At 59.1% G+C, this 27,311-nt stretch overlaps 4 protein-coding genes across 4 annotated transcripts in view; all 4 read left to right on the top strand.

Annotated features, from left to right (window-relative positions):
* Nucleotides 1-1,839: 1,839 nt before the first annotated feature.
* On the top strand, nucleotides 1,840-5,955 carry LPMP_150640 (hypothetical protein; the record flags this gene model as incomplete). Its single annotated transcript, XM_010699137.1, has 1 exon — nucleotides 1,840-5,955. One exon carries the CDS (start codon nucleotides 1,840-1,842, stop codon nucleotides 5,953-5,955), a length of 4,116 nt encoding a protein of 1,371 aa, XP_010697439.1.
* A 4,167-nt stretch (nucleotides 5,956-10,122) lies between these two features.
* On the top strand, nucleotides 10,123-12,234 carry LPMP_150650 (hypothetical protein; the record flags this gene model as incomplete). The annotated part of the gene is made up of 1 exon (XM_010699138.1): nucleotides 10,123-12,234. The coding sequence occupies one exon, from the start codon at nucleotides 10,123-10,125 to the stop codon at nucleotides 12,232-12,234; it is 2,112 nt and encodes a 703-aa protein (XP_010697440.1).
* A 6,846-nt stretch (nucleotides 12,235-19,080) lies between these two features.
* On the top strand, nucleotides 19,081-20,505 carry LPMP_150660 (hypothetical protein; the record flags this gene model as incomplete). The annotated part of the gene is made up of 1 exon (XM_010699139.1): nucleotides 19,081-20,505. The coding sequence occupies one exon, from the start codon at nucleotides 19,081-19,083 to the stop codon at nucleotides 20,503-20,505; it is 1,425 nt and encodes a 474-aa protein (XP_010697441.1).
* Nucleotides 20,506-24,578: 4,073 nt separating this feature from the next.
* Nucleotides 24,579-27,311, top strand: part of LPMP_150670 (hypothetical protein) — a gene marked incomplete at both ends in the record, with an annotated part of 3,069 nt that continues 336 nt past the window's right edge. The window contains one exon of the mRNA XM_010699140.1: nucleotides 24,579-27,311. This exon is cut by the window's right edge and continues 336 nt beyond it. Within this exon, the coding sequence (XP_010697442.1) occupies nucleotides 24,579-27,311 (2,733 nt within the window).

A 27,311-nucleotide genomic window follows, 5' to 3' on the forward strand; every position in this document is an offset into this window, starting at 1 on the left:
TGGGACTACTGGGGGATGGGCGGCGGTGTTCTTCATTCCTTCGCTCGAAGGCATTTTCGTCTTTGTCTTTTCTCGCTGTCGATTTCTCCTGTGTGCTCTCTCGAGCAATCAGTAGCACTCTGACCTTCTGTGCAAAGACTTCTCAGTTGTTGTTGTTGGTCGTGGTGGGCCTCTCTCTCTTTCTCCTTCTTTGTGTGTGGGCCTTCGTGTGCCCTTGCCGTACTCATCCATTCACTCCCTCGCATGCTCTCGCCGTTTCGCGTGCTTTTCCTGGCCTCCCTCCCACTGGCGCGTGTGCACACACGCACGACCGCCTCCCCTCTCTCCTGTCTGGTGCACTGCCAAAATCGATAACACATATAGAAAGCGTTTGACGAGAAACAGCGGAAGGCGGAAGAAGAGGGGGCGGTGGTTGGTTGTGTGAGGTGGCAAAGTGCTCAGATGCGTCGCACCCCTTGCACAGGAAGGGAGCAGGAAGGCGAGTTGCCCTGTGCATCTCTTCTTCTCCCTTACCATCACCACCTCATGCCGCTCTCCCTCTCACTCTCGCTCCCTCTCTTGTTTTCACTTGGACCATGGAGAGAGGGTGGCCGTCGCTCAACTTCGGTAGTGCCACTACACTCCCTACACGCGCACACACACGCCTACTCGGAAACGGCGCTTCGTACAAAAGACGCGCCTCTCTCTGTGTGTGTGTATGGGTGGGTGGGCGGGTCGTGTGAGTTGAGGATCGTCAGAGTGTCACCTCGCGCGCTCTGCGATACAGCCTGGATGATGTAGAGCACGCGAGAAGCACGATATACAACAAGCTCCTCCGCCCCCCCCCCTTTTTACCCTCCGCTTTACATTGGCATGTGTTAGGCGGTTTTGCTGCTACTCTTTTCTCTACTTTCCTGCTCCCCCCCCCTCCCTCCCTCCTCGTACTGGACGGTATATGCACGCACGTGAAGCTCACCAAGTAGTCTGCTGTTCGTATATCAGCATTATTACTCCTCTTGCTCCCCCTCCACACCTGCGCTCCACTCTCACTGTGTGCGCTTCACTCTCGTTTATAACTTCCCATTCATCATTTATTGGCGCAGCCAACTGTCACACTGGCGCCAATTACATGCGCGAGTAGGTGTCGCACCATCATCATCATCATCGTGCCTCCCTCTTCCTCTCTGGAAGCACATCCTTTATCTGGCCACGGAGGACGAGAACGGTGCTGCAAAGCTCCCCTCTTATCTTCGACGTCTCTCTTAGCCCCGTCTTCTGCTCCTGCTGGTATCGCTTCTGTGGGGTTGCCCTCTTTTTTCGTTCTTGCGGGGAAAGGAGGCCTATTTGTAACTGCTTGTCTGTCTGTCTGTACCCGTGCTTGTATTAAACTGTGGGCGTCGTTCTCACAGGCCTTGTTGCGCCTCTCCCCCCTCCCCCACGCGCAGGCATGCACGCGCAGGCATCACCAAAGGAGAAAGAGGTCCGTCGACGTTGAATACAAGTGCTATTAGAGGGAAAGAGAGTGCGGCCTCTTTGTGTGTGTGTGTGTGTGCGTGTACCAGTCTGTGTTTCTTTCTGCCTTCCTCCTCATCTTCCTCTCGTCGTTAACTATATCGCTGCCGTCTCCCCACGGCACAACTGGCACGTCCCCCTCTCTCCTCTCTGCGTGTATTTTCGTCGCTTTGCGTCATCACTTACGTTTGGGCTCCGCTCTGCAAATCGTCCTCTTCCTCCCTCTCGCTATACTTCTGTGGATGTGTATGTGTGCGTGCGTGTGTGCGTGTGTTATCCGACTCGACGGCATCCCCCTCCTCCCTCTCCCCTTTTCCTCTACTACAGAAGAGTAAAGAGCGGAAAAATATGCCCACAATTCCACAGTACATCGCCTGCTTTACGTTGCTGTACGCCGACCCAGAGGTGAAGGAACAACATCAGTACCTACAACCCTTGTACGGTCTCACTGCCGATGACGATCCGCCGTCGCCGCTGCGGCACCAACGGGAGTCTTCGCAGGACGCTTCTGGGAACAGCTTGAGCAACAGCTGTAGCCTGATCTCACAAGACGATGTGCCGGGTAGCATCGCAGGCTCTCAGCAGACCACATGCCTGGGAGAGCCGGCGACACAACGCCAGAAGCACTCGCGGACCACCTCCGGTGTCCTACCGCAGAAAATAAACTCGGCCGGCTTCAAGACCTATGGAGGCAGTGAAGAGCAGTCAGCGCCAGGAGCGGCACCAGCGGCAGCGCCAATTCGCCCTCCTCGGAGAGTTGATCATGTAGGGCTCAGCCTCTACCCCGACTTGTCAACGGCCATCGTCGGCCCTCAGCCAGTCTTTGGCGGCGCCGCAGTTTCTGCCGCCGCCGCGGCCACCCCCACCACCAGCCCCTCCCCAGCTGCGATGGGGGGCAGCGTTCCACCACCCTACCTGTTCGCCTCTAACGGCTTACCAATGCTCGCGAGCATCGTTGATGCGGACGCGCTGCAGCAGCTGCAAGACGCGCGTCGCCCTTACCCGGCCCCGCAGCCGCGGAGCGGACAGGTCTTGCTCTCGTGCCCCAAGCGCGGCAGTCTTATCATGTTCGGTGGCTTGGGTGACGCCCCCTTCAACGATGTGTGGGAGTACGACGTGCGAACAGGTCGCTGGGCAGAGCTGCCTTGCGTCTCTGCCACGGAAGAGGAAGAAGAAGAGCAGTTGGTGGTACACCACCAGCAGCAGCAGCAACGATCGCATGCGCGGCATAGTGGTGCCCGCCGCCTCGAAGACAGGCACGCGGCCACCTCCATCGGCACCCTCACCACCTCCAGCTCCTCAGATGATGAGAACGACGATGACAGTGCTGACGATGTGTGCGATGACGGCGACGAGGAGGGCAGGAGGGCTGCGGCGCAGCACCAGTGGCAGCGGCAGCAGCGTCGCAACATGCCGCTGCCCGCCTACGGTCAAGCCGCCTCGCTCTACCAGAACGCGAAGGGCGAGACGTGCATGGCCGTTCTCGGCGGCATCTCCGTTGGGGACATTTGCTGCAGCGGCTTCTTCTCCCTCAACCTCGACCGCCTCACGTGGCGGCGCGTTCAGACGACAATTCCGCTTTTCAACATGTGGGGGGCCACGGCGCAGACACTGTACGCACCACGTCGCACCAGTGTGCCCTACGCCGCAACCGCGGACGAGGCGTGTGAGGACGAAGAAGGGAGTGGCACCCGCGCCAAGGCGGAAGAGCAGGTGGTGGTTCTCTTTGGTGGGATGACAGAGGAGGGCGAGGTTGTTCGCCCCGTGACGCATCTCTTTCACTTCGATCACCGCCTCACGGCGGCCGAGATCGAGGCGGACCCGGACATGTACCTAAAAAGTATCGAGTACGAGAAAAGGGAGTACGCCCGCATCATGCGCCACGTGCTTTTGGAGGAAGACATGGTCGGCTCCTCCACGACAACAGGCGACAATGAGAGGGGCTCCAGCATCGAGACGAGGTGTAGACACTGGCGTGAGGCGCACCCAGACACGCTCGCACGGTGGCGGCGACGTGCGCTGGAGAAAATGGTGGGCAAGTACTGGGCCGAGTACCTCCGGGGCCCAGAGGACCTGCACGGGCGTCGCCGCTCCACAAGCGCTGCTTACAAGCGCCATTTCATGTACATCTTTGGAGGCCGGGATGATTTCTACTTCTACAACGACCTCTGGTGTCTGAACCTCATCACGCGGACCTGGGTGCAGGTGCGGGAAGGGGTGCCGTCGCACTGGCTTCGCAGCTTCCTGGCGGAGCCGCACAATCCCATGCACGGCATCCTGATCAACGACCGCGGGACGCAGCTGCGGCAGGATACGGTCATGAAGACAGAAGCAAAGCTGCTGCACAACTCTTCAAACGGCACTATCAACCCGATGCTCCGCGCCCGAGACGTGCACCACGCCCTCTTTGCGAGCTCGCTGAATAGCTCTGCTCGGGCACGCACCGGCGCCTGCATGGTGGCGGATGTGCAGCGGGACTGCCTCTATGTGTACGGCGGCTTCTCCTACACAGGCCAGCAGCACCTCACCTTCTTCGACCTCCACGCTTTTTACATCGGGGAGAATGTGTGGCGGCGCGTGTGCATCTGCCGCGAGCGTCCATGGGAAGTGATGATTGACGCCACTGCGGACGTCGTGAGCGTCGTGCATCCAGCGGAAGAGGGCAGAGCGTATGCGCGTCACGCCTCATCGCCTTTACCCGCAGGCGCCGGTGGGCAGACAAGCGACTCTGGGGCGTCTCCGCTGCCCCTTACGCTGATGGGCTACGCTGCTCGCTATCTTCAGGGCGACCTCCCAACAACCGCCTCCGTGAAGGCAACGGTAGTGGCCGCCTCTCTCGCTCCCCCTTTGGCGCCGCGCGGGTCACGGGCGAGTCGGACGTCGAATACCCACTCGGTCTCCGGCACGTGCGGCGGCTGCTTCCGCCTGCCAGCCTTCGTGCCAGAGGCGCGCACGATGGCAGCCATGGTAGAGGATCCGGTACACCCCGGCGCACGCTTCTTCCTGCACGGCGGCCGCTCTGGTGAGGAGGCCTGCGGCGATTTCTTCGAGTTACGGACGTACGTCGGTCGCCCGGTGGACATGGAGTACATGAAGCTGCATCGAGCGGCCCGGGAAGAGGAGGCGACCGTCTCGGCGCCCACACGCTCTTTGGCAGGCCTGAACACCTCGGCGCCACCCTCGGCCTCATTGGGTAACCCTCCCGCAACCTCCATGACGACACCGTCCCTGGCCGCGGCAGATGCGGCGTCAATGCAGGCTCCAGGGCTGGCTGCCGCCGATGTCGCACGGCTGCAGCCGCACAGTCGTCGTCAGCTCCAGCGCCAGCTGGTCAACGCTGCACTCGAGGCTCAGGAAGCGTTCGAGGACATTCCTGCAGCGCATTATAGCTCGATCGCCGACGCTGCACCACTCCCGCGCCGCACACTGCGCGACGCCGCGACGCTCTGGATACGTGATGGGCTGGCGGCTGTAGACCCTAAGAGTCTCATGTTTGTGGAGCTACGCTACGGCCACGCTTTGGTGAACTTGCGCACTCACATCCACTACCTCAGCCGGTTGAGCCTGCTTGAAGGCGGCGGCGGCGGCGGCGAGGGGAGCAGGGCCACAGAGCCGGGTGAAAGGGATTCGACAGCTACAGCAGCAGCAACAGGTGTATCACACACATCCTTCGAGGTCAATGACGCCTTGAACTCTCGGACAGGCACACTGGTTGGCACCGGAGGAGGCATCAGTGCTTCGTCGAATCTGCCGACGCCGATGCAGCTTGAGAGCATGGACGGCCACCTGAAACGGTCCGCACGGTCACTGGAGCTTCTCCTGTATGATGTGCTGCTCTCGAGGCTGAACAACAATGGCAGCGGCGCAGGAGGCGATTGTGGTGGGAGTGCCAGTAATGCCGCATGCCACCGTCGCACGTGCAGCTCCATTTATATTCCAGGAAGTGACCCAACGACGAGTCCGTACACACGCGGCGCCACCACAGACACGTTGCATGAGGTCCGCGAGACGTTCCCATCGCAGCCCGCCAGCGTTGTTAGCGGCAGTCCAGGCACGAGCCCCCGTAGTGTCACACCACTCTCCACGTCTCCGCAGGTTCAGATTATGAGCGGCGTGCAGTACTCCACCCCACGCAGCCCGCAGGCGCTGGGCATGTCGTTCTCCGATAACAACGGTGGGCCGACGCAACAGCTGCTCAGCACATCGTTCCCATCGCAGGGCAGTAACCCCACACTACTTAGCGTACGCAACGCTCGAGCGTCATCGTCCGCCGTGACAAGTCGAAGCAGCAGCATCTGCGGTAGTGGCAGTGCTGGCGGCGGCGGTGCAGGCGCTTCCACGTGCGGCCCCGCCAGCCGTGGTGCAACTCCAGCAAACCAATACGGCTACCACGTGCTCCTGCGAAGCCTTTTCCATCACGAGCCATTCTACAAGCCCTGCTACCCAACTGACAAGAAGCGGTGAAATCGGCGGAGGTGGTAAGCGAGGCAGTGGTTAGGCTGAATGGGGGGTGGGAATATACAAAAGGCGCCAAAGACAGAGAAGCGGCAGTCTTGTATCCTTCGAATGCGGCCAAGGGTCGTGGAGAGCCGGGGAAGGGAAAGGGGCAAAGGGATGTCGTCGAAGAGACCGATGACTGTGACGCACAACACTGGTAGAGCAACTCGAGCACACACACACACCTCTCCCCCTCCCCTACGTCGGTGCACAGGTCCTCAGCCCTCTCAACGGCCCCCTTTGCCCCTTTCTCTTTTTTTGCTCTCGTGTTGATCTCCAATGGTGTGGCGAGGCACACATACGCGCGCTCACGTGTATGGGGAGGGGAAGGGAGGGGGGGGGGGGTATTGACGGTGCCTTTAAAGAAGGCGACGAGCAGAAGGTGGAGAGAGCAGCGCCGCTCCTGCGCCCTTCTATGCGTCGGCGTGTGTGTGTTCTTTTTCTCCAAAATGTGTGTTTTCTTCGTTGATGCTCTCTCACATCGTTGAGGGAAATAAGAAGCCGACATGCACGCAGGTGTGTGTATGCGCGCATGTAGGCGTGTGTGTGCTGTGTGTGTGTGTGTACCCGCAGGTTTGGTACTCTCCTGTAGGATCCCCCGCTCACTTACCTACCTACCCCTTCCTCCCTTTCTTCCGCGAAGGCGGTGGTTGTGGCTGCGATGAAGTCTACCGCTGCTGCTGCTGCTGCTGCTGCTGTTGTCGCTGTGGGGGCGTGGGTACAGTGCAAGACGAAGTAGGCACGCTCTTTTTGGTTGGTTGGATGGCCTGGGAGTGGCGACAACAAATAACAACACGAAACCGAATAAAAGATGGCAATGGGAAGGGGGAGCAGGCGAGGAGGAAAACGACAGCCGCCAGCAAACACAAAGGTGAAAGCGAATGCGTAAGGAGGCGCAACGTATACAAAAGGCGAATTCGCTCGGGAAGCGTAATGAGTCAAAGGCTAACAAATAAAAGTGGCAGGCCAACGGTAGCGGGGCTCATCACGCCGCTGATGGTGGACAGTGAGGGAGAGAGAAGTGTTCGTATATGCACCTCATACCGTCCTTTTCCCTCTCCCACATCCCTCTAGCCCCCATCCCCCTTCATCACCGTCGACGTTCAAGATGCTCTTCAGGTAGGGCTACACTGATGCATGCACACATACCTCTTGTATGGCTCTTCTTCTATTTCCCCCATGCCTCTCCCTTTTCCCTCTTCTTTGTCTCTCGCACACGCTCACCTTGCTGTGTGTGTGTGTCTCCCGAATCACCCCTGCACCACCCGTCAGTAGCAAGTTCGCTGCGTGTCACTCCTCTTCCACGCCCCCCCCCCCACATTTAGCATCCTTCATTTTTCGCTAGTCTGCTACCCCCGATCATCTTCACGTATTCCACCACTGCACGCCCCGCCCTCCCCACCACCACCCCTTCAGGCTACCTCACCACGCTAGGCAACCCTGCAGGGTTTTTTTTTGTGCGTTTCTCCGCCTCTCCATTTCTCTCCCCTCCTCACCCTCTGCGAGGCCACCGTCACACAGAGCAAGAGAGATTGGGGCTTGATCACCTCACCTCTGCCACTTCCTCCATTCCACCCGCCCTTCGCCCACTTCCTCCTCCTTACACACTCTTACTCTGCCATACACGTGGGCGGCACGTGAGAAACTCAACCCTCATTTTTTTTGTTTCCGCATACATCAAGACACTCCTGCAGCCCCACAGACACACACAGGCACGATCATAAACGAGTCCCTGTGCTTGAGTAAAGTGTTTGCAAAGTTCATCAGCAAAGGGCCTAGTGCCACCGCAGAATTGGTGGTAGTAGTGGGACCATCACCATCAAGCACGGACATCCCCACCTCCTGTTCGTCCCATCTCTTCTTTGATTCTCCGGCCTGGTCCCTGCTTCGCCCCTCTCGCTTACCCCTCCCTCCTCCCCCCCCCTCCCCCCCGCGAGCAAACGTTATACAATCAACACAGAGAGAGAGGTAGACGGAGACCTCTGGGGGGAGAAAAACGCCGGCCATCTTCTTCAGGCCCCCGTCACGTTCCCTACTCACTCATCCACCCACCACCCCCTCATCCGCCCCCCCCCTCCCTCCTCCTCCTCCTCCTCTCGCTCGCTCGCTCGCTCATCCATTTTTATTGCCCGTTTGCCGCTCTCCCCACCGCTCCATTTCTTCCTCTCCTTCCTTTCCTTCCTTCCTCCTTTGTTTTTCTTTTGCTCTGTAATCCAGTGACCTCCGCCATATTCCCTTCAAACGATATCATCATCATCATCGCTTCTCTCTCTCGCCCTTCGTTTGTAGGTGCCTGTGTGTTGCTCCCTCTCCTCTCTTCTCTCTCAACACGCACACATACGCACACTTTCTCTCCCTCGTTGGCACTCGACACGGGGTGCGAGCAACTATCTCTGTGCGTGTCGCTTTCCCTTGCGACTTTCTCCGCACGCGCATCCACGCCTCACGAGTATAACCCTCCCTCACACCCCTCTACCCCCTCTCCCCTCTCCCCCCTCTTTATATTACCACCACTCCTCTCTTCGTTTCGCGTTGTTCTTTTCTTTGTTTTTTTTTTCGCCACTTCTTCGTTGCAAGTGATCGGTACTGTTTAGGGGTGTCATATTACGCCTGCACGTGCGTCTTCCTCGTATTTTAGCTCCTTTGTTCTCTCTCGTCTGACTCTCTTTCTCTTTTCTTGAGTGTTACGTCACGCCAAGCACACGCGTATTCCTCCTCCTCCCCCCCTTCCTCCACCCCCTTCCTCCTCCACCTCCCTCCCCCCTCTCCCCCCCCCCTCCCTCTCCCCCCCTCTCTCTCCACCTCTCTGTCCTCCCTCCTCCCCGCCTCACCTCTCTCTGCTACGAAAAAGTCACGAACAACGGAAACGATCGCCGCAGACGCCGCCCGCCGCCACTCCCGAGGTTAATCGCACGCCTCTCTCATCTCCACGAGCATGTTCAATAGAAAAAGAAATTATAGAAGAACAAATTAACACCGACACACACACAGAGACAGGCCCTCTCGCGTTTCTCTTCTCTCTTCAGTTCTTTGTTTTTCGTTTCACTTCCCTCCATCTTTCCTTCTGCGCCTCGGGTCTTTGTGGTGGTGGTGGTGGTGGTGGTGGTGGTCTCTCTCTCCCCTCTCCCCTCTCTCCGCTATTCGGCATTTCTGCTGCTTTATCCTGCATTAGTTCTCTCGCTTTGCCGCCTTCGCCCTCTCTTCCTCGTGCGTGTGTGTGTGTGTGCGTGTGTGCCTCCTCCCGTGTTGCCTTCGTTGCTCTTACTTCTTTCTCCTCTTCTGTCTTCTGGCTAACCCTCACCGTACTCCTCCCTTCCCACCAATCAACCTATCAGTGCCTCGCTCGCTGCTCCCCTTCTTACCATCTCTCTCTCCCTCTCTCTCTCGTTGGCCTTCTCAACGAAGGCAACAGAAGCCGATACACGCGCACAGGCACACGCAACAGCACGTGCAATACACCGAGCACTGCGCAGTAACATAACATATTTGAATCTCAAGTTGTTTCCATTTTTACTCTTTCTGTCTCCCTCCCCACCTCTGTGGGTGTGTGTGTGTTTGGGTTTTAAGGCTGTCCGGCCTAAGCCGGTCTTCCCTCATCGCTACTTAGTCATTCCCCCCCCCCCCTGTCCACACTACACCCCTCTCCCAAGTCCCTTTTTCATTGTGCGTGGGTCTCCTGAGAGCGTTTCTTTTTTTTTTGCCTCTTTTGTTTGTGCGTTTCTCGTTTCTTTTTCTGCCTTCCCCTTCTCCCCCCTCCCTCGTTGTTTCGTGCCTTTCTGCTATATTACGTGTGTGTATGTGCGTGTGCGTACGTGTGCGTGTTAACTCGCCTTCGTTGATTTACTCTTCTCTTGTCTGCCATCGGTGTCTGCGCGCGTCTTTTTTCGGGGTGCTTTGTGGGTTTGGAGGGGACTCGCCTCTCCGTGGCACAGCCATCTTCTACGAAGAAGTGCACTAACACGTGCCTATACACACGCACGCACACGTCTCCTTTGCTATTATATACCAATATAGATATCTCTCTCTCTATATACACACACAACTGAACTTGCCGGGATCCTACCCCCCCCCTCCCTCCCTCTCTCCCTCTCCGTCGTCTCTATTGTTCTTCTTTGTCTTTTCCATTTGTTTTTGATGTCCTCCAGTTCCATCCCGCGGGAGGACTCGCAAGGGCTCCAACGTGCCAGTGTGTCGCCAGTGGTCACTCCCACCATGTCTCCTGCTACTATCCAGCCACAGCATCAGCAGCAGCAACAGAAATCCGTGAAGCCGGCTGTGACGATGAACTCACCGATCATGAACACTGGTACAGCACCGCGGCTGCTCTTCACGTGGGACCCGTACCGCAATGTGTCTCCCTCGCCCGGCAGCACTGGCACGGCCACTAGTGGGGCTGCTGCTAAGCCACCGGAGGAGGAGGTGGTAGAGGAGGGTCGCCTGGCGTCCAGCATCGGCGGCTGCTCCACAACGTCCTCATTGAACAATAACACAAACGTTGGAGCCGAAACCCCTGCCGGGGTGACCAGTACGACTCGTGGCACCAACAACTCTGCGCTCCCGTCGCCTCCCGCTACCACCGGGGGTGCGCGGCCCCCGCTGACCATTTCGGCGTTGCTCGGAGGAGCGGTCTACCCCAACCGAGGATCGCCGCCGCCCTCGGCGACGAAGGCGTCTCTGTCTCAGCAGCAGCAGCAGATTCTGCATCAGAGTCCGCTCAGCGAGGCCTGTATCGCGCCAGGGTCTGCCCTCTCCACCCCGTCTGGCCCAGTGCTGAAGCGCATTCCCACCTCTGCGAAAGATGGCCGGCAGTACTTCCTGGATTACTCGCCAAACCCAATGGCCAACAGTGGCTCCCCTGCTGCCCTTGCCGCTGGTGGCATGCCAAACCTAATGCTGCCACCAAACCTGTCGCCCGTTACCGTGACATCGCCATCCGTGCCAGCGCCGTCACAGCAGCGGCTCCAGTCTCCTGCAGGGCTGGAGATGCTCGACTTGGACGGGAACAGCAGCGCCAACATCGCTCCACAGGCAGTGCCGCTCATGTCGCCCCCGCGCAGCAGCAGCAGCAACGCAGGCTCGTACCAGAGCTACGGTGCTGTCCCCACTGCAAATAGCCACAGCGTCCTCTCAGCTACTCCGCTGCCACCAATGGGCAGCATGTCGCAACACAATCCGTACCGCACCCCGTCAATCTTCTACGCGACCGCTCACAACACATCGCCGACCGCGCAGCAGCAGCAGTCCCACGTATTACCGCACCAGGACATCGATGACAACGACACGGATCTTGTGTACGCCCTCGAATCAGACCCGTCTGCCTTCATAATACGCTTGCTTCCACCACCACCGCCGCTGCCGGAGCTGGCGCGCGTGCTCACCGTGCCTGGCGTAGTGCAGTCATTGTGTGCGCGGTGGTGTGCGTACGTTGCTGCAGTACTCAAGTCTGACGCCTTCGCGGCCATCACGGCCGCTCCGCCACCGCCGCCATCTTCCGTGACTATGAGCCGGGAAGGAAGCAACGGCAGCACCAGGGAGGAGCTCACTGCGTGGTACGAGACGGCGGTGGACTGGTGGGAGAAACTTGAGCAGGAGGGCACCGGGGCCGTGGATGTACGAGCTAAGTCTCGGACGGTCGCAGCGGCAGTCGAAGCAGTTGCCAGCGGTCGCTCGCGTCGGCCGCCGTCGCAAAGCACAGGCGGCAACCCTAACAGTGGGCGCTACCACCCCCAGGGCGGCGTTGGCGCGAGCGGGTATCGTGGTCGTGGGGGGCGCGGCGCTGGCGGTGGTGGCTACCACGCTGGCATGAGTGCCTACGGGTACGCCTCCAACACAACTGGCCATCGCGGCGATGCCCACCCTCGTGGCGGCAGCGCTACTGCTGCTGGAGGCATGGCAACAGGTACCCACAACACTGGCGCTGCCGCAACCGCCTACCGTGGCGGACGAGGCAGTGGTGGGGGTGGTGCGAGCTACAACTACGACGCCGCCATGTCAGGAGGTGATACTCAGCACGACATTCCTGACGAGATGGGCCCGGCCATGCACTGCAACACCGCCTGCTACCCGTCCTCGAACTTCAACCCGTACGCAGAGAGTTGGCACTTCAGCGGCACCACTGGCATGGCGACGGGTGTGCAGCCGCAGCAGCAGCAGCAGCCGATGCATTCGTCGTATGTAAAGGGGGGACGGCCTTCATCACAGCACCCGCACCAGCAGCAGCGCGGGTACGGCGCCATGAACATGTAAAGGGGAATGGGAATCAGCGTATACGCAACAAAATTGAAACCAAAATCTCAAAGCAACTTGTGATGATGCGCGCACACGCACCAACACACACACACACGATGATATACGTACGTGTGTGTGTGTGTGTGCGAGGAGAGAGAGGAGCCAGGCGCTTTTTTGTGTGTCAAACACTAACTCCCTCTCCCCTTCCCCCTCTCTCTCTCTATTCAACGTGTGACCTCCCTCTCTCTTTATTTTTATTTTTCTCGCAACGCACGTGTGTGTGTGTGTGTTTTGCGTGCTCCTCCTCCACTCGGCAGCCCCCCTCCCCCCACCCGCGCCACATCCTCTCTCAGCTGCCGTGTCTGCTCGCTCTCTCTCTCTCTTCCTCCTTGCGCTCTCCCTCACGAAAGTGGGTGTACCGTATAGGTGTGTGCATTGTGCGCGTTCAATCAGAATTCCGTGTGGCGCTTTGAGAGGTGGCACGCCTTCATGGGCAAGTCCAACCACCATCACCGTCAGGGTCACGTAAGCGCATAGGTGGGGGGGTTTGTGTGTGTGTGTGTGTGTGTGTTTATTTTCTCGTCTCTGTATGTGATTCGCATCCCCTCCTTCGCTTCCGTCTGTCGCCGCTTCGGCTTGCTCTCTCCAGCCTTTCGGTATTCTCTCTCTTTCCTGCACGTGCGTGTGCATGTGCGTGTTCGTTTGTTTGTTTGTTTGTTTTTTCGTCTCTCTCGTCTCTCTCTCTCTCTCTGTGTGTGTGTGTGAGAGTGAGTGAGTGAGTGAGTGAGTCAGATGCCCAAGTATCGAAAAGAGCAAGGGGGAGAAGGTGAAGGGTTCGTAATTAGCACACACGCACGCACACACGCGCAGAGGTACAACTGCTCTGGGGGTACGTGTCCGTGACACTCTCCACTGCGTTTCCCCTTTCTTTCCTCCATCCCTGTCTCTTTCTCTCACCCCTCAGTGGCATTCACAATAGAACCGTAAGACGGAGAAGGATGGACAAGAAGGAGGGGGGAGCAGAAAAGTAACAGTAGAAGCAGTGCTTTGGCTGAAGCTTCTCTTTCTCACACATTCTACAGATGCACGTGTACGGGTACGTGTGCTTGTGCGTCTCTCTCCTTCCCTTCTCTCTCCCTTTTCCAGCCTATTTTTCTCCTTCGTTGTCATTATTGGGTGCGTGTGCGTGTGTCATCTCTCCCTTCCCCTTTTCTCTCTTTCTGTCTGGGTTGTGTGCCTTACTGTTTTGCCGCAGTTGAAGTAGGTTCTTTGTCTGTCTCTCTCTCTCTCTCTGTCTGTCTCCACCTCGCTCTCCCCCTGTTCCTCGCGCGCTTCTGCTGGCACGTGAGTGTTCGTGCACGCTTCGCTCTTGCCGTAGCTGCTCATGTTCTGTTCGTTTCGCTGTTGTTGTCGTTGTTGTTGGGGTGGTTGTTGTTTGGCTCTCTGTTCGCCCAAGCGAGGGAATGTCTTTTCGGGGAAGTCGCGACGGCTGTCGGATGAGATTCAAAAACAACTGAAAAAAAAGTAAAATACACGCCAATACAAATTCCAACAGATCGCCCCCACCACCACCACCCCTACCACCATCATCACCAGGTGCGTGAGAAACCACGAGAACGACTGTTTTGCTGTACTGTCACTTTCTCCTCTTCTTTTTTTATTTTTCCTTTTTTTCGTTCCTGTACGTGTGTGTGTGGTCCCCCTCGCCAAGGCCGAAAGAATCGCTCTCTTCTCCCTCGCTATTTCTCCCCCTCCCCCCTCTCGGGGTTTGCTCCCCACCACCACGCGCCACCCGCCTCGCGTCGGAGGGGGAGGGAGGCCATTTAGCCGACGACTTTGTGCGCTTACTTCCTCAGAAAGAGAAAAGGAAATAATGTCAAACCTCCAGAGAAGCTCCTCGGACGCCGGCGTGAAAAGTCATCTCCAGAAGGGGGTAGGCTTGGCGAATGCATTTCTCTCTCCTGGGGAGCAGTCTCATCCCCCACTCTACGCTACTTCACTGTTCTCGCTTCCCCCCCCCTCACCTTCTTCCCTCTCCCATCTCCGCTGAGAAATCCCTCTGGGTGGAAGAACACATCAAAGCAGAAAAACTCCTGCGCCCGCCTTCCGTTCTCCTTTTTTTCGAGTAGGCGCTTACTTTCCCTTTCCTCGCCGATCATCACGCGCAACGCGCGTGCGTCATGCTTTACCGTGCTTCTCCCTTCTCTCCGTCCTGCTTGTGCCTGTTGTTCTCTCCTATGATGAACTCCTGGTTCCCCATTCCCTCACCCTCGCCTGCCCCCCCCCTCATTTACACTCCTAGACTCCTCAACTCCTTCCCCCTCCCCCCACCTCCCCTCAAGTGCTGATAACCGTCGGGTAGTAAAGGGGCTTAGCCAAGAGCTATTTGTGGGGCGCATAGCCCAAACATGCAGACAAAGAGGCCGCTAGCCGCTGAGGTGCTCATGTCCGCGGTTAGAGGAAGGAAAGTGAGCAGAATGAGAAACGTGCAACCTCATGATCGCTCCGCGCGCGCCAAGTACGGCTTGCAACCTCGACTGCAGGCCTCGCAGACTTCACACTTATTTTCCTCTGTGTTCAATCGATAACTGGACAACATCTCAACCATAACGGATGGCTTGGCGGACTGCACATCACTGCCAGCTGCCGCGAGGCTCAGCGTGATTGGGAAAGCCCTACATAGCGTGGGAGTTGGACTGAGGTAGGGGAAGGGATTGGTAGACTCACCCCTGCCATAGTATTTCTGCCTAGGCTCTCTTCCTTAATTCCACGATATCCCCCCCCCCACCTCTCCCTATATAAAATGCGAAAGAACAGCACACATATGTATGTATATACGTGTGTGTGTGTGTGTGCACGCACCTATTGGCTCGTTGCTCGATGGCTGTGCCTTCTCTCTCTCTGTCTCTTCTGCTTCGCAAGGGTGTGGCCGTTTCACTCGATCGCATTTTTTCCCTATCGTCAGACGTACTTTGGTTGCGTCTCTCTCCCTCTCTGTATTCCGCATGTGCATGGGAGGGGCGTGTGAGGGGGTGCATGGGTACGCGCGCGTTACGATGAAAGAGGGTGAAAGGGAGTGGTTGGAGGGTGAGGAGGAGTGTCTGAAAGGGGCACCATTTCTCGTGCAGGTGTGTTGGGTGCGGCCACAACAGCCGACCCACAAGCGCACCACCCTACGCGCTGTCTACCCTCGCAGCGAAACGGCCGGCGCATGTCGCTTGTCGTCAGCACAGCGCCGTCCTGCATGCCGCACATCTCCCATGGAGATGAAAGAGTAGCGACGCATTCCTCTCGCTCTCTCCTGGCGGTGGGGGTGTCCCTCCGTGCGCCATCTTCATCCCCAACGCCTCCCCCTCTCCCTCGCTCTTGATCGCTTTGCCTGATGGAGAGTGCGATGCGCACACTGAGGAATCAACGATGGTGATGGTAGGGGAAGCTGGGCTAAGGTGACGAAGCACAGTATGTCTCCCTCCCTCCCTCTCTTCTCCACCTCACCCGCATAGGCACACACATGCGCGTCAAGAGCCCCGTTGGCGACGACACAAAGGTTAATGAAGAACAGCGAGTGCGCACCGTGTCTGAAGAGGCGGCGGTGGTGGAAAGAGACGCATAGGCACATCTATATTACACTGTAGGCGTACCCTGGACACAGTGAATGCTGACGACTTACCATCACTTTCTCTCCGCCTCCTCACATTCCATTCTCTCCTAAGGCGGCAAGGGAAAGCGCGCCAGCTCCTTGTTGGAGAACTACAGAGATACTCACCTCTATCATGTCAGATTTCATTGATAGCACTCTATTCCAACCCCGCTCTCTCGCGCGCTTGGAGGAATGACGCCAGACAGGAATATTCTGCATGCGATTGTGCTCTTCAGGAGGCAGAGGAAGGAGCCCCCGCGTCCACTGAGCTCCGATAGGCTGATCCTGGAAAGCCAGCTGCGCATGGGCTTTATCCTGTGTGGCCAAGTCTCGCGTTCGCGGAGCCCAGCAACGCTTGCACGGGCCATGGATTGCGCCTCATAGGCTTGGAAGAGTAAACGAAGTGTGGTCATCCCCTACGCACGTGTCGACTCTAGCTGCGGGGGGATGCAGGCGTCCATGGAGTACATCCATCGCCTTGTGGGTACGGCTCACAAGGCCCCACCTCGAGGCCGTTCTCAGCAGACTCATGGAGTTCGCCCGTTCCCGCTGCCAGGGGAAGCATCTGATGCTGAGTTGTGACGAGTTAATGTAGGTCTGGGAGCGCGTGTATTCCCCCCCACCCCCCCCACCACCACCACCCCCCTCTTTGGGTGGGGGATCCATCGGGAAGTAGCGCACACGCCGAAGAGGATCGATGGACGCTCTTCCAAAATGCTTCCTCCACGTCCAACCAGCTGAATGCCGTCAAGGTGTTGCAGCACGACAGGCATGGCTTAGGCCAACACATTCTCCAACCAACATCAAAGGTCGAACGGACCGGCACGCTGCAGGCTGCGGCGTAAGCCACCACGGCGCCTTCAACGGGGGTCACAGGGCTGCCAGCGCAGCCCAACGATCCCAGGCCCGGAGAGCCCACTTGTGACCGGGCAGGGCGAGACTTCCGCTCCTGGAGTCATTTACTTCAGGGCGACAAGAGCTGAGCCTTGCTGGTCACCCACCTTGTCCACATCCGCAGAATCGGCTTGTACAACCCTAGCTCGTGCACGGTGCAGCTCCCCGCCGTCGTTTTCGCGATGATCTGCGACGCCGCACTTCACCGGCGCGACATGGCGCTACCAGAAGGCCGTGACAGTGCACCAACCCTGAGCACAGCCTTCAACTTCCTCCTCATTCACACGCAGTTTTCGCGCGGACGCACGTTCCCTGGCCGAGCAGAGAAGAGGCCTCATGGCCCTAATGCCTGTTTGCGAGCCGAAGCAGCCAACGGAGTCACGGTACCAGGAGAGCCAGTACCTGCCGAACAGCAACTAACCAAGGGGGGTGCCATAATCCGGGGCTCAACAACGAGCAAGGGGGAAGCGGTGGGCACAGGCAGAAGAGCCACTCAGCGAAATGAAGCGAGAGGGTTCCTGCACGCTGCGTCGCAGCCTCTGCCCACGATGCGGGCCGTTCGCAGGCACGAGCAATCCTTCGAGCGACCAGCACACGGCACTCTCAGGAAGGACGAAACTGAAGGTCGCCCCTCCCCCTCCAGTATACGCTTGAAGAGGTGTGGTTTACAGCCGCGAGGCGAAAGCCGTCAGCCTTGGAGAAAATGCCATCAGCGACCTGCGCGCCGGACCACTTCAAAGGCTAATAGTGTGGACCCGCTCGGGTATCTCTTGAGACGACTGTTGTTTAAGTGCCCGAACCCTGCCGATTCCAGTTCATCAATACTGCTTGTTTCTCAAAAGGGCAGGGCGGCTATTCTCCAGGCGGTTGCGTGCTTTTCTGCGTGGCCCATCGCTTTCCGCGTGTGCACCGGGTGAGCTGGGCGAATGGCCTAAGTCGGCCGCAACTAACACACCACGGGACGTATGCCGCCGCTAACGACAGCCGGCGCAGTACTCGACCTCTGCGCCGACGCGACATTGAACAGATGGGGAGCCGCGTCCGTGAATCGGGCAACGGAGGAAGGGGCCACGACGGACACGCGTTGGGGACGACACGGGCCCTGTCGACAGCAGAGGTGCAGCGGTGCTTCGAGTGATGCGCTGCGCGTTTGAGGTTTTTGCTTCGGTTTTCTCTGCTGGAGGTCCCGGCGCACCTTTCATGTGGATGTGACACGTCAGTCACCGCCCCCTCCCCCACGAAGGCTGCGCACGGCCCACCGCTGCCACACGTGTGAGCCGCGGTCCATTGTATAAAGTCATGCGAGCGCCCCCGCCGAGCAGCCGAACCAGGATCTGGTGAGTGCAGCGCAAAGGGGGCACGACTCGCGCGACACAGGGGAGGGGGCGGCAAGACAAGAAGCCGGAAGGACAGGCAGCCCCACTGTCTCTTCAGCGCAGATGCACAGCACGTGCATACGCGTATCTACGCCCTTGCATAAAAGATGCGCTCTTTTCCTACCAGTGCGGCCTCGGTGTGAGCGGTGCGATCGTGTGCGCGCGCACACACACACACGCACGCACAGCCCACAAGTCAGACCGATGGAACGGCATGTGCTGACTCGCTAGTACTCTCGTTGTAACCCTCCCTCTCCTTCTCCCTCTCCCTCTCCCTCCCCCACACTGGCAAAGGAACGGAAGTCTTCGCGCGCACCGCTACCGCACACACACACACACACACAAACAGAAGTTTTTCCACAGAAAAGAAATATCGCAAACACGTCAAGCACAACGAACTATCAAAATAAGGCAAAGGGAGAGCGTCTGTCGGCTATTGTGCTTCGCGGTGGTGATCTGCAGAAGCAGAAAGTAAGGGGCCACATCGTGCCACGGTGTCAGTTGTCCCCCTCCGTCCTCTGCCCCCGTCTTCCCCCACCCCACCACTCTCCGCTCAGCGGTGCTCACCTGTGCTTATGGTTTGCCTCCTCTTTCCCATCCTCTCCACGCAAGTTTTTGCTTTGTTATTAACGAAAGGCAATGCAAGCCACGAGCCGCTATACTAGCAAGTCCCATGCCACTACGGCGGCTGGGGGCAGTGACGATGCCGCCGGCGGCTCAGGCCGCGACGATGCGCATAACACTACGGCCGCGAGCTCGGACTGGAGCGTGAGGCCGTCCGACGACAGCGTAACCGAGTCGACCTCGGTGCCAACGAACAGCCTATCTCGCCTCAACCCGGCAGCCACGCCGTTCAGCTTCACGGGTGTCGGCGCGGCTGCCGCTGCAGCGGCGACGTCCGGTGGCGACATGAGTGTAGGCGGCAACATTTCGTCGCCGCTCCACCACACTGGCATGACGCCCGGGGCCGGCATTGGCGGTGGGGTGTCTGGAATGGCTGGAGGAAGCCGCGGGATGGGCAGCATGCTGGGCACTAAAGCTGCAGGGGCCGGCATGGATACAAACAGTCCAAACTCCTACAGCATGATTCAGACCCAGGGCATGATGGGAATGATGCCGTATATGATGCCCGGGGGCGGCGCTGGGGCCGGCCACGGAGTCATAGGCAGCGGCCGCATGGTACCCGGCACCCCGAACAGCTTCCTCCCTCCTCCCGGCGAGGACACGGACCAACAGGAGCTCATGCGGCTGCAGCAGACGAACTACCGGGTCAAGATGCTGCCACCACCCTTGACGTATGAAGTACACCGAAAGATATGGTCGAGGAACGAGTACGGCGACGAGGACGACAACGACGAGGATGACGTGCACGGCCACAGCCACGGCGGTGCTGGCTGCAACGTCGATCAAGAGCACGAGAGCAGCGGTGGAGGCAGCATTGCCAACGAGGATCCCATCGATAAAGAGCAGCGCCTGGAAGCGTACAAGCAGATCATGCTCCGCTGGTACAGTCACATCCATGTCCTAGAGGGAAAGTCAGAGGTGGCGAAGCGCCTTGTGCGCGTGCGCCGGGCCTGCCCGAGCATGGAGGAGGTTGTGTACAGCCTCACACACCCGCAGCAGCCAGGTGCGGCCGTGGAGTCCGAGACGGGGGGCGATGATGAGTCTACCCCTATATTGGCCATGCCTCCGCCGACGGCTACCCCTGCTGCGGTGCGGCGCGGTCCGGATGGGATGCCGGACATGGAGGAAATCCTCGTTACGTGGTCTTCCCGCTGCTGGAAGTGGTGGCAGGAAACCGTGAAGCGCAAGCCACGGCGTGCTCGCAAGCAGGGCGAGTTGCCACTCACAGGTGGTAATGGTCCTTCAGCCACAAACATGCCGACCTCGACCTCGACCTTGGCGTTGGCCGACTTGACCAACGGCAGCGTGCTACCGCACAGCTCCTCCTTGCACAACAAGGACGTGGGAGACTCCGCCGCGCCACCCACACCACTGCACTTGACTGGCGGCGGTGGAAACCCCTACACGCAGCCGAGCTCGTACGCAAACCACGACGGCCCTGGGGTGGCTGGTGGCATGCCTGTAGTGCCATCCTACAAGTCCTTCACCGACCTCTCTGAGGAAGGTATGGACCTCCCGGCCACCTCATCCGGGCCTCCGGGGCACTACTCACCTTGCCACAACGGCAATGACGATTTGGCGCCTTCGCAGCAACCGCATCCGGCACCCCACCCGGACACCGCAGGCGCGGCGTCGATATTCCCAATGGAAGGCACTCGCGCCGCCGCGCTGCCTGGGACGTCCGAAGACTTCCTAGAGAACGATCATCTCACCCTCGCCTTCACCACGGAGCTCCTCAAGTCGCTGGAGGAGTAGCAACGAGAGGTCAGTAACGCCCCCGACACCAAAACAAAGCAGCGACGAACACACCAGAAATGTATCGTGTGGGGATGCAGGAGAGGGGAGTGGGAGAAGGGGGGGTGGCAGAAGATCCGCAGCAAAAGGCGAACACCATATAACTTCGTAACCGTTTATATTATCTTTAGGGGGCCCGTAAGCCAACATCAAGGTGCGCCTGTTTGCCGCCATGTGTGTATGTGGGTGTGTATGTGTGTGGGGGGGGGGGGGGGGGGGGGAGGGGGGGTATCTGTGTGTGTGTGGGTCTCTTCCACAGCTCAGAGAAGCGTGTTACTCTCTCTCTCTCTCCCTCTCCCTCTACCGCTCAGTGCATCTCTCTTCGCTCTTCGTGTTACGTTACGCCTCTCCTTTCGTGTTGCTTTCGTCCTCGTCGTTCTCTTTCGCTGAGAAAATAAGAAAACGCGAAATGACCAGACCGACACACACACACACACCCTCTTCCTCAGGAGGGAGACAAAATAACCGATCGTCTCTCTCTCCCTCTCTCTCCTCTCCATTCAAACTCTGTCATTCTCTCTGCCTGAGCAGCAGCGCCGATATTTACTTCTGCTTTCACTTATATATGTATGTGTGTGTGTGTGTGTCTGCGCCAGTATACTGATAACGCTGGCAGCGCTTCACAAGTTGATGACGCAGAAGACATCAGGTAGTAAACGCTTCTTCTGTAACCCCTAAAAGGAAAGAGGCTGTAGTCATTAGACCCTGCTTTACTTTATACGTGTTTCTAGGCGTGCATGTGCTCGGGGAGGGGGAGGGTGGTGACTAGCTTGTCTTTCCCTCTGTGTGTGATGTTGTGGCAGCTCGTAGATGTCTTGGTGATGCAAAACACAACCGTGCGAGGCTCAGAGCGCGTCGCGAAACTCGTCAGCGAAACTCGGACGAGGATCAGACAAAGTGGATCACCAACGATCACGCTCACATGAAGGTGGACGACGGTGCTGGGCCGAAGGCGAGGTAGGACTGCGTGCAGGCCCCAACGAGCCCCAACGGATTGGGCTGGAGCGCTCTCCCCTCACCCTCCCCCTATGTGCGCCTTCGCGCAATGCCACTCAATGCCTGGCGAAGCGGTGAAGCCCCGCCGCCCTCCGAGCACCACCGACTCCGAGTGAGGTTCGCAGAAGCGCATGCACATCATCCCTTTTTAAATCCACCTCTTCTCACCAGTGCTCAGCTCAGCCATGCCGGGAAACGCCCACGTCGGGACGGAGGCGCCTGTGATGTAGTACACCCAAACCCAACAGCAGCTCAAGGCGAAAGGAGTGCGATCGACGAGAAAACGTTGCACGAGGGGGTGCACGCGGATTTGGCAGGCGCCGCGGAGGCCGTCGGCGAGGCAACGGCGGGAAAGGGCTGCCGGAAGCGACGGCGCACGAAGGCGTGCACGACTTTGTCCAGGTCGAGACGGACAACGGGGTGCGCCCCTGAGGGGCCATAACGCGACAGGCGGAGCGGACGAGGGCGTTACTCCTTGACGAGCTGAGAAAGGACCGGACGCAAGAGCGGCACCGGGAAGAATGCGTTGTCTCGCGCGAAGCCCGGCTCGCGCACCCCAGCCGGCAGGGGCGCCTACGGCGTGCGCCATTCTCTCGGACGGTGCCGAGGAGTGTGCGATGGCACTCGCCGCGGTGACAGCGGCTGCCCCCGCCGCCGAGCACCCGGCCTACCACAACGGGGCTTTGGCGCGGCGAAGTGCAGCGCAAGCGTCGTGCGAGTGGAATACCCGCCTGTCTGCGACACGGGAGCCTGGCCAGCTGAGTTTCCACCTGCTCGAGGAAAGCTGGGGAACGACGGAGGCCGGCGAAGAAGGCAAGCAGCCGGTAGACCCTTCCCTGGCCCTCGACGGGGGGAGGGAGGCGGGCCTGTCCGAGAGGGTGGTACGTCTTCCCGGACAGACCCCCAGGTGTCCGCGCGGCGGCGTGGCCAAAGTGGTCCGCCATATCAAAAGCCCTTGTGTCGGCACAAGGGGCCCTCCTCAGCCTCCCCCTGCACACGAACCAGGCGGATGGATTCGACTTGTCGACCTCACCGGAGCTCCGAACGGCGGCTAGCGCTGCAAAGGGGTTCGAGAGGGGGGCCGAGACGCACCCGCGAGCCCCACTGCATGTCGAGAGGATGACGGAGAGCCGCGAGCGTCGCGATGGCGCCGCGGTATTTGTCCGCCCAAATGTGCGTGAGTGCCGAAGAAGCGCGTGTGTCTATCAGGAGCGACAGCAATGTGCATCACACTCTGCTCATCCCATTCACCCTCCTTCTCTCTCTACCCAGTCGTGCGACACTCTTGTGTGTGTGTGTGTGTCTTGTTTGTCTGCGTGTTTACCTGTGAGCAACGGGCGTGCAAGCCACCACATGAGCGGTCTGCGGCAATCTCGCTGTCTTTCTCGATCGCACCGACGTTCTTTCTCCCTTTACATGCACCTTACATGTGCGAGGTGTATGGGGGAGTAGGCGGCGACCGATGATCTTCGGAGAGTACTCAACGCCGCCAAAACAAAAATGCAAAGAACACAATGAGAAGCGGTGGAGGACGTCTGTCGGGGATGGCGGCGATCGTGTGGCGGAATGGGGAGATGCCAGAAGAGGGTCAAACAGTGACGCCACAGAGCGCCTGGAAGGCGAGGGGCTGGTTGCCGTCGAGATGTGTCTGGTGAGGAGGTCGAGTCTTTTCGATTCCGCTCGCCTCCGATGTAGATCCGTGTGTGCACCCTGCCCCCTCCGTCTTTCCGACCCCTCTCCTCTAGCCTCCAGAGGCGGGCGAGAGTGGCAAACTTCAAATGAGGCAGAAAAGAACCCTTTCTAGTCCTCTCTCCTCCTCCTCGTCTGTCTTGTCCACACTCCTGAACCCCAATTGGTGGGAACAGGGACCAGCACCGACACATAATGATAGTGGGAAGGCGCGGTGTCCCGATGCTGTTCTCGCTCGACTACGCTCAAAGACATCCTCTCCCAATCGCATGTGACCTTCGCTTGCTCTTCCCATCCCCACTCTCTCTCTCTCTCGTGGGGCATCACACGCGCTGGCCCGTCCAGTGACTCTGTAGTGAAGCGCACGTCACGACCTATACGCATACGCGGTTTTTGTTTTTCTGCGTAAACGCGCGCTCACTCAACGGCGCAGCTGCGAGGAGACGGGCTTGCATGATAGAGTTGAGGACGGATGTGTGCTCACTACCTGAGCACGTGTGCGCCTCTGTTTGGCTGATTTTCCCCACTTGCTTCTCTCGCTCTCCCTCGATTGCGCCGATTCCACGGGGGGGGAGTGCGGCAGCACACAACGCCATGAACACAGCTGTGTTCATGGCGATGCGCAGCAGCAGTTCCTCTAACAGCAAGAAAAAGTCAGCACCGACTCTTCCTACTTCAGTGGTGCTGAGTGGTGCAGTTGCACAGCAGCAAAGGTCGCAGCGCTGATGTAAGTGGTCTCCCATCTACTGGTTCTTCAGCCAGGTGCCCGGCCCACCACCAACATCTCCCCACACACCCTCATTATCTCTGTCCATACCCATATCCGAGTGAAGCAAAGAGTCACCTGTAGTGGACACTTCGATTACGCTTTCCTCTTTTACATTCCTCCTCCCCGCCGCTCTGCCCCGTCTTGTCTTCTTTCCACGCACTGGTCACCACAGCCCAGATGGTTGGCGACAGAACACGACAGCGCAACAACAGCAGCTGCGAGGCGTCTGCCAGCCGCTTGTGGGGAAGTGATGTCTCTTCCCTTCTGTAATCAGAGGTATGTTGCTGTTGCTTCACTCGAATGGTCAAATTCTTCCTTCAACTTCATCCCCTCCACCCGCCCGCCGCCCCCCTTCCCAACACCTCTCCTCATCTGCCTCACCTGTGGCACTCTTTCGACTCCCCGTGTGTAGATGCGCTGAGCGTCTAAGTGGATCTCCTCATCTATTCACCGTGCTCTCCGCCCTCTCCTTTGTTTCACCATCACCAGACATACAGCCGCTTTCCACCTGCAGCTGCTCACACCTCACTCTTTCCCTCTCTCCCCCTCCCTCCCAGTCCGCGTCATCATCATCATCATCATGGTGCGCACCCGAGAGAAGAAGCCAAAGGGCGACAGCGCCTTTGCGATTCGCAGGCAGAAGGTCGGGCGCAAGAAGCTCGCGCCGGCCACTGCCACGCGGGCAGAGGTTCACGCCCGCACCCTGCGCCTCGCCACGTCTACCGCAATGTCTGCTGCCATGGCGGCGCCGTGCGTAAAAGATCCAGCAGCGCACCCTGCGTCGTCTGAGATGACATCTGCGGGGATGAGGAACAGTGAGTCGAAGCACAAGCGCCCCATCATCGCCGTGCAGAGCTTCTCGGAGCTGCTCTCCGCGACGCGCCACTACAAGCCGGCGCAGCGAGCCTCAGCCTTCGCGACGCTCACGCGCCTGCTACGCATTCAGAGAGAAAAGGATTGCGCCGCGGCGGCTGCAGCGGCGGCACGAAGCGGTGGTTACGCGGCGGCTGCGGCTGATGCAAAGTCAAACGTCTTTGAGGAGTACATGCGGTGCGCTGCGGCTGCTGAAAGAGTGCCGTCCCCCACTGATGCCTCCCCCACGCGTCTCAGTGGCCTGAGCCCACTCGAGAGGCTCAAGTCGTTTGCGGCCGCACTGGAGGCCGTCACCGACACGGACGACGATGTGCGTCGTGAGGCACTGCAATCACTCCAAGTCCTGGTGGACTACCAGTGGATATCATGTAAGCGAGATGGGTCTTTCGCGCCCACGCCCTCGTCGTCCCTGGGACCGAACCCTACGCATGAGGCTGCGGATCTCCAGCGCTGCAACGCGCTGCTCCTCAACAGGCAGGACGGAGATGGCGGCCGGTGCAGCAGTGCTGCGGTGCCAGGAGGCGTCTTGGAGTCCACCTCGGTGGACCGCGTCCAGGCAGTTCTGCAAGCGGTGCACGTGGCTCTCACCCACGCCCTCAAGCCTGTTCGTGTCTCAGGTGTCGAGCTGCTCTCCCTCCTACTACAGGTGGCGCCGCCGTCTCTGGTGCGCGCCGCCGCACGTGCCGTCTGTAAACATCAGACCTCCTACTACTACACCTCCCCGGTGATGGTTGGCAGCGAGTTGACCATGGGAGCGTCTGCATCGCCGGCTGCAACTGCGACCTCAGCAGCTGGTACGGCCACTGCAGCGGCACTGGAGGCGGCACAAGCACGTGCCGCCACACTTCTCGAGGAGGAAGAGCTGTGGATGCTGACACTGGTGCGACGTGTCTCTTCGCTGGTTTTGCGAACGAAGCACATGGCGGTGCTTCCAGTGCTACTAAGCGTCTTCCTCGGCGAGGGTGTCAGCCGTGCCGTCGGCGCCTCAGCTGAGGATTCCCTTACCGCTGAGCTGCTGCACACACACCCTCTGCTCTGCAGCGGCGTCGAATCACGTGTTGTCAGAGCCTCCGACGTGAGTGACGCTGCTGATGGCAACGGTGGCGCTCTCTGGCGCTACCCTGAGCTTGTGAACTCGTTCTTCGACGATGTCGCACCGCAGTGGGGGAACCACTGGAAGGAGCTGATGGAGTTGAGACTGGAGCTGTTGCGGCAAGAGGACAAGCTTGCCATGGCCTCAGCCCTTGCCCGGTCGTTCGCCACCGTTCTTGTTTTCTTCAAGCGCCAACAGCAGCTGGAGCAGCAGTACCTTGGCAGCAGTAGCAGGCGTAGCGGCTATGTAAACTTCTTCTCACGGAGTCGGGTGCACTACATCAAGGCCCTCTTCATTGAGAAGATGCCGGTGACAATGCACGAGCTGCTGCTCATGTCCTCTGCCGGTGTATCTGCCACGCCCTCTGCAACAGCAAGAGCAACAGCAGCGGTGGCGACGGCGCCATCGTCGAAAGCGATGAAGGCACGTCTGGAGCTGGCGCTGGCTCTCGTCATGGTCTGTGTCCCTCTCACCGGCACCGAGGAGGGATGGCGTCTCATCCGGGACTACTTTTCCATCGTCTTTTCTCTGCCGTGCGCTACCTCGACGCCACCAGAGCCCTTCCGCTTCCCTTCCGTGGCGCTTCTGGAGATGTCGGTGCGTCTGTTTGCCCAGGTGATGCGCCTCTACCCGTGTGTTGCGCCGCACCTCCACGTAGCAGGCGAGGACCACGGCAGCGCGAAAAGAGACCGCGGTGACGCTACGAGTCTGTCAGTGTCGTCGCAGTCCACTCCTGTCTTTCACCAGCAAAGCAACGTGGCGGAGCGTCTGCTCACCTTCTTCCCCGCCTTGCTGACCACTATCATCAAGCACCTGGTGCCGCGCACTGACCCCCCCAGCGCCGGTGTCGGTGATACTGCAAGCGACGACATAGCTGTGGTGCGAGTGCTTCTCTGCGCTGCCACGATACTGGAGCGGTTCGCGGTACTCCCCGAGGACCTTCTCCGTTGTGGTGGCGCTTCTGCTCGAAGGAAGGGGAGCGGCGGTACGACTAATAAGAGTGATAGCAGCGCAGCCACAATAGCGCAGCGACTGGAAGAGGGCTTCAGCTTAGTGCCACGCCTCCTATTCGCCCTTCGAGAACAATGGCAGAGGCGGCAGCGCAGGCCCGAGGCAGTGAAGCGCGTGCGTGCAGAGAATAAAAATGACAACGACAGCCGCCTCGGCGACGCACCCGCGCAGACAGGCGACAGCACAACGATGCCGGCGGTGTCACGCACTGGCGTCCTGCTCGCTTACAATGGGATCGTCGATCTTGTGGTGCACCGTCTCTTGCGGGTGCTCTGGTTCCTGGGCAGCAGTGGTCATCCTCTTCTTCATGCCCAGCACACCATCTCGACAGGCAAG

The sequence above is a fragment of the Leishmania panamensis genome, assembly GCF_000755165.1.
Source record: "Leishmania panamensis strain MHOM/PA/94/PSC-1 chromosome 15 sequence".
NCBI classification, from domain to species: domain Eukaryota; phylum Euglenozoa; class Kinetoplastea; order Trypanosomatida; family Trypanosomatidae; genus Leishmania; species Leishmania panamensis.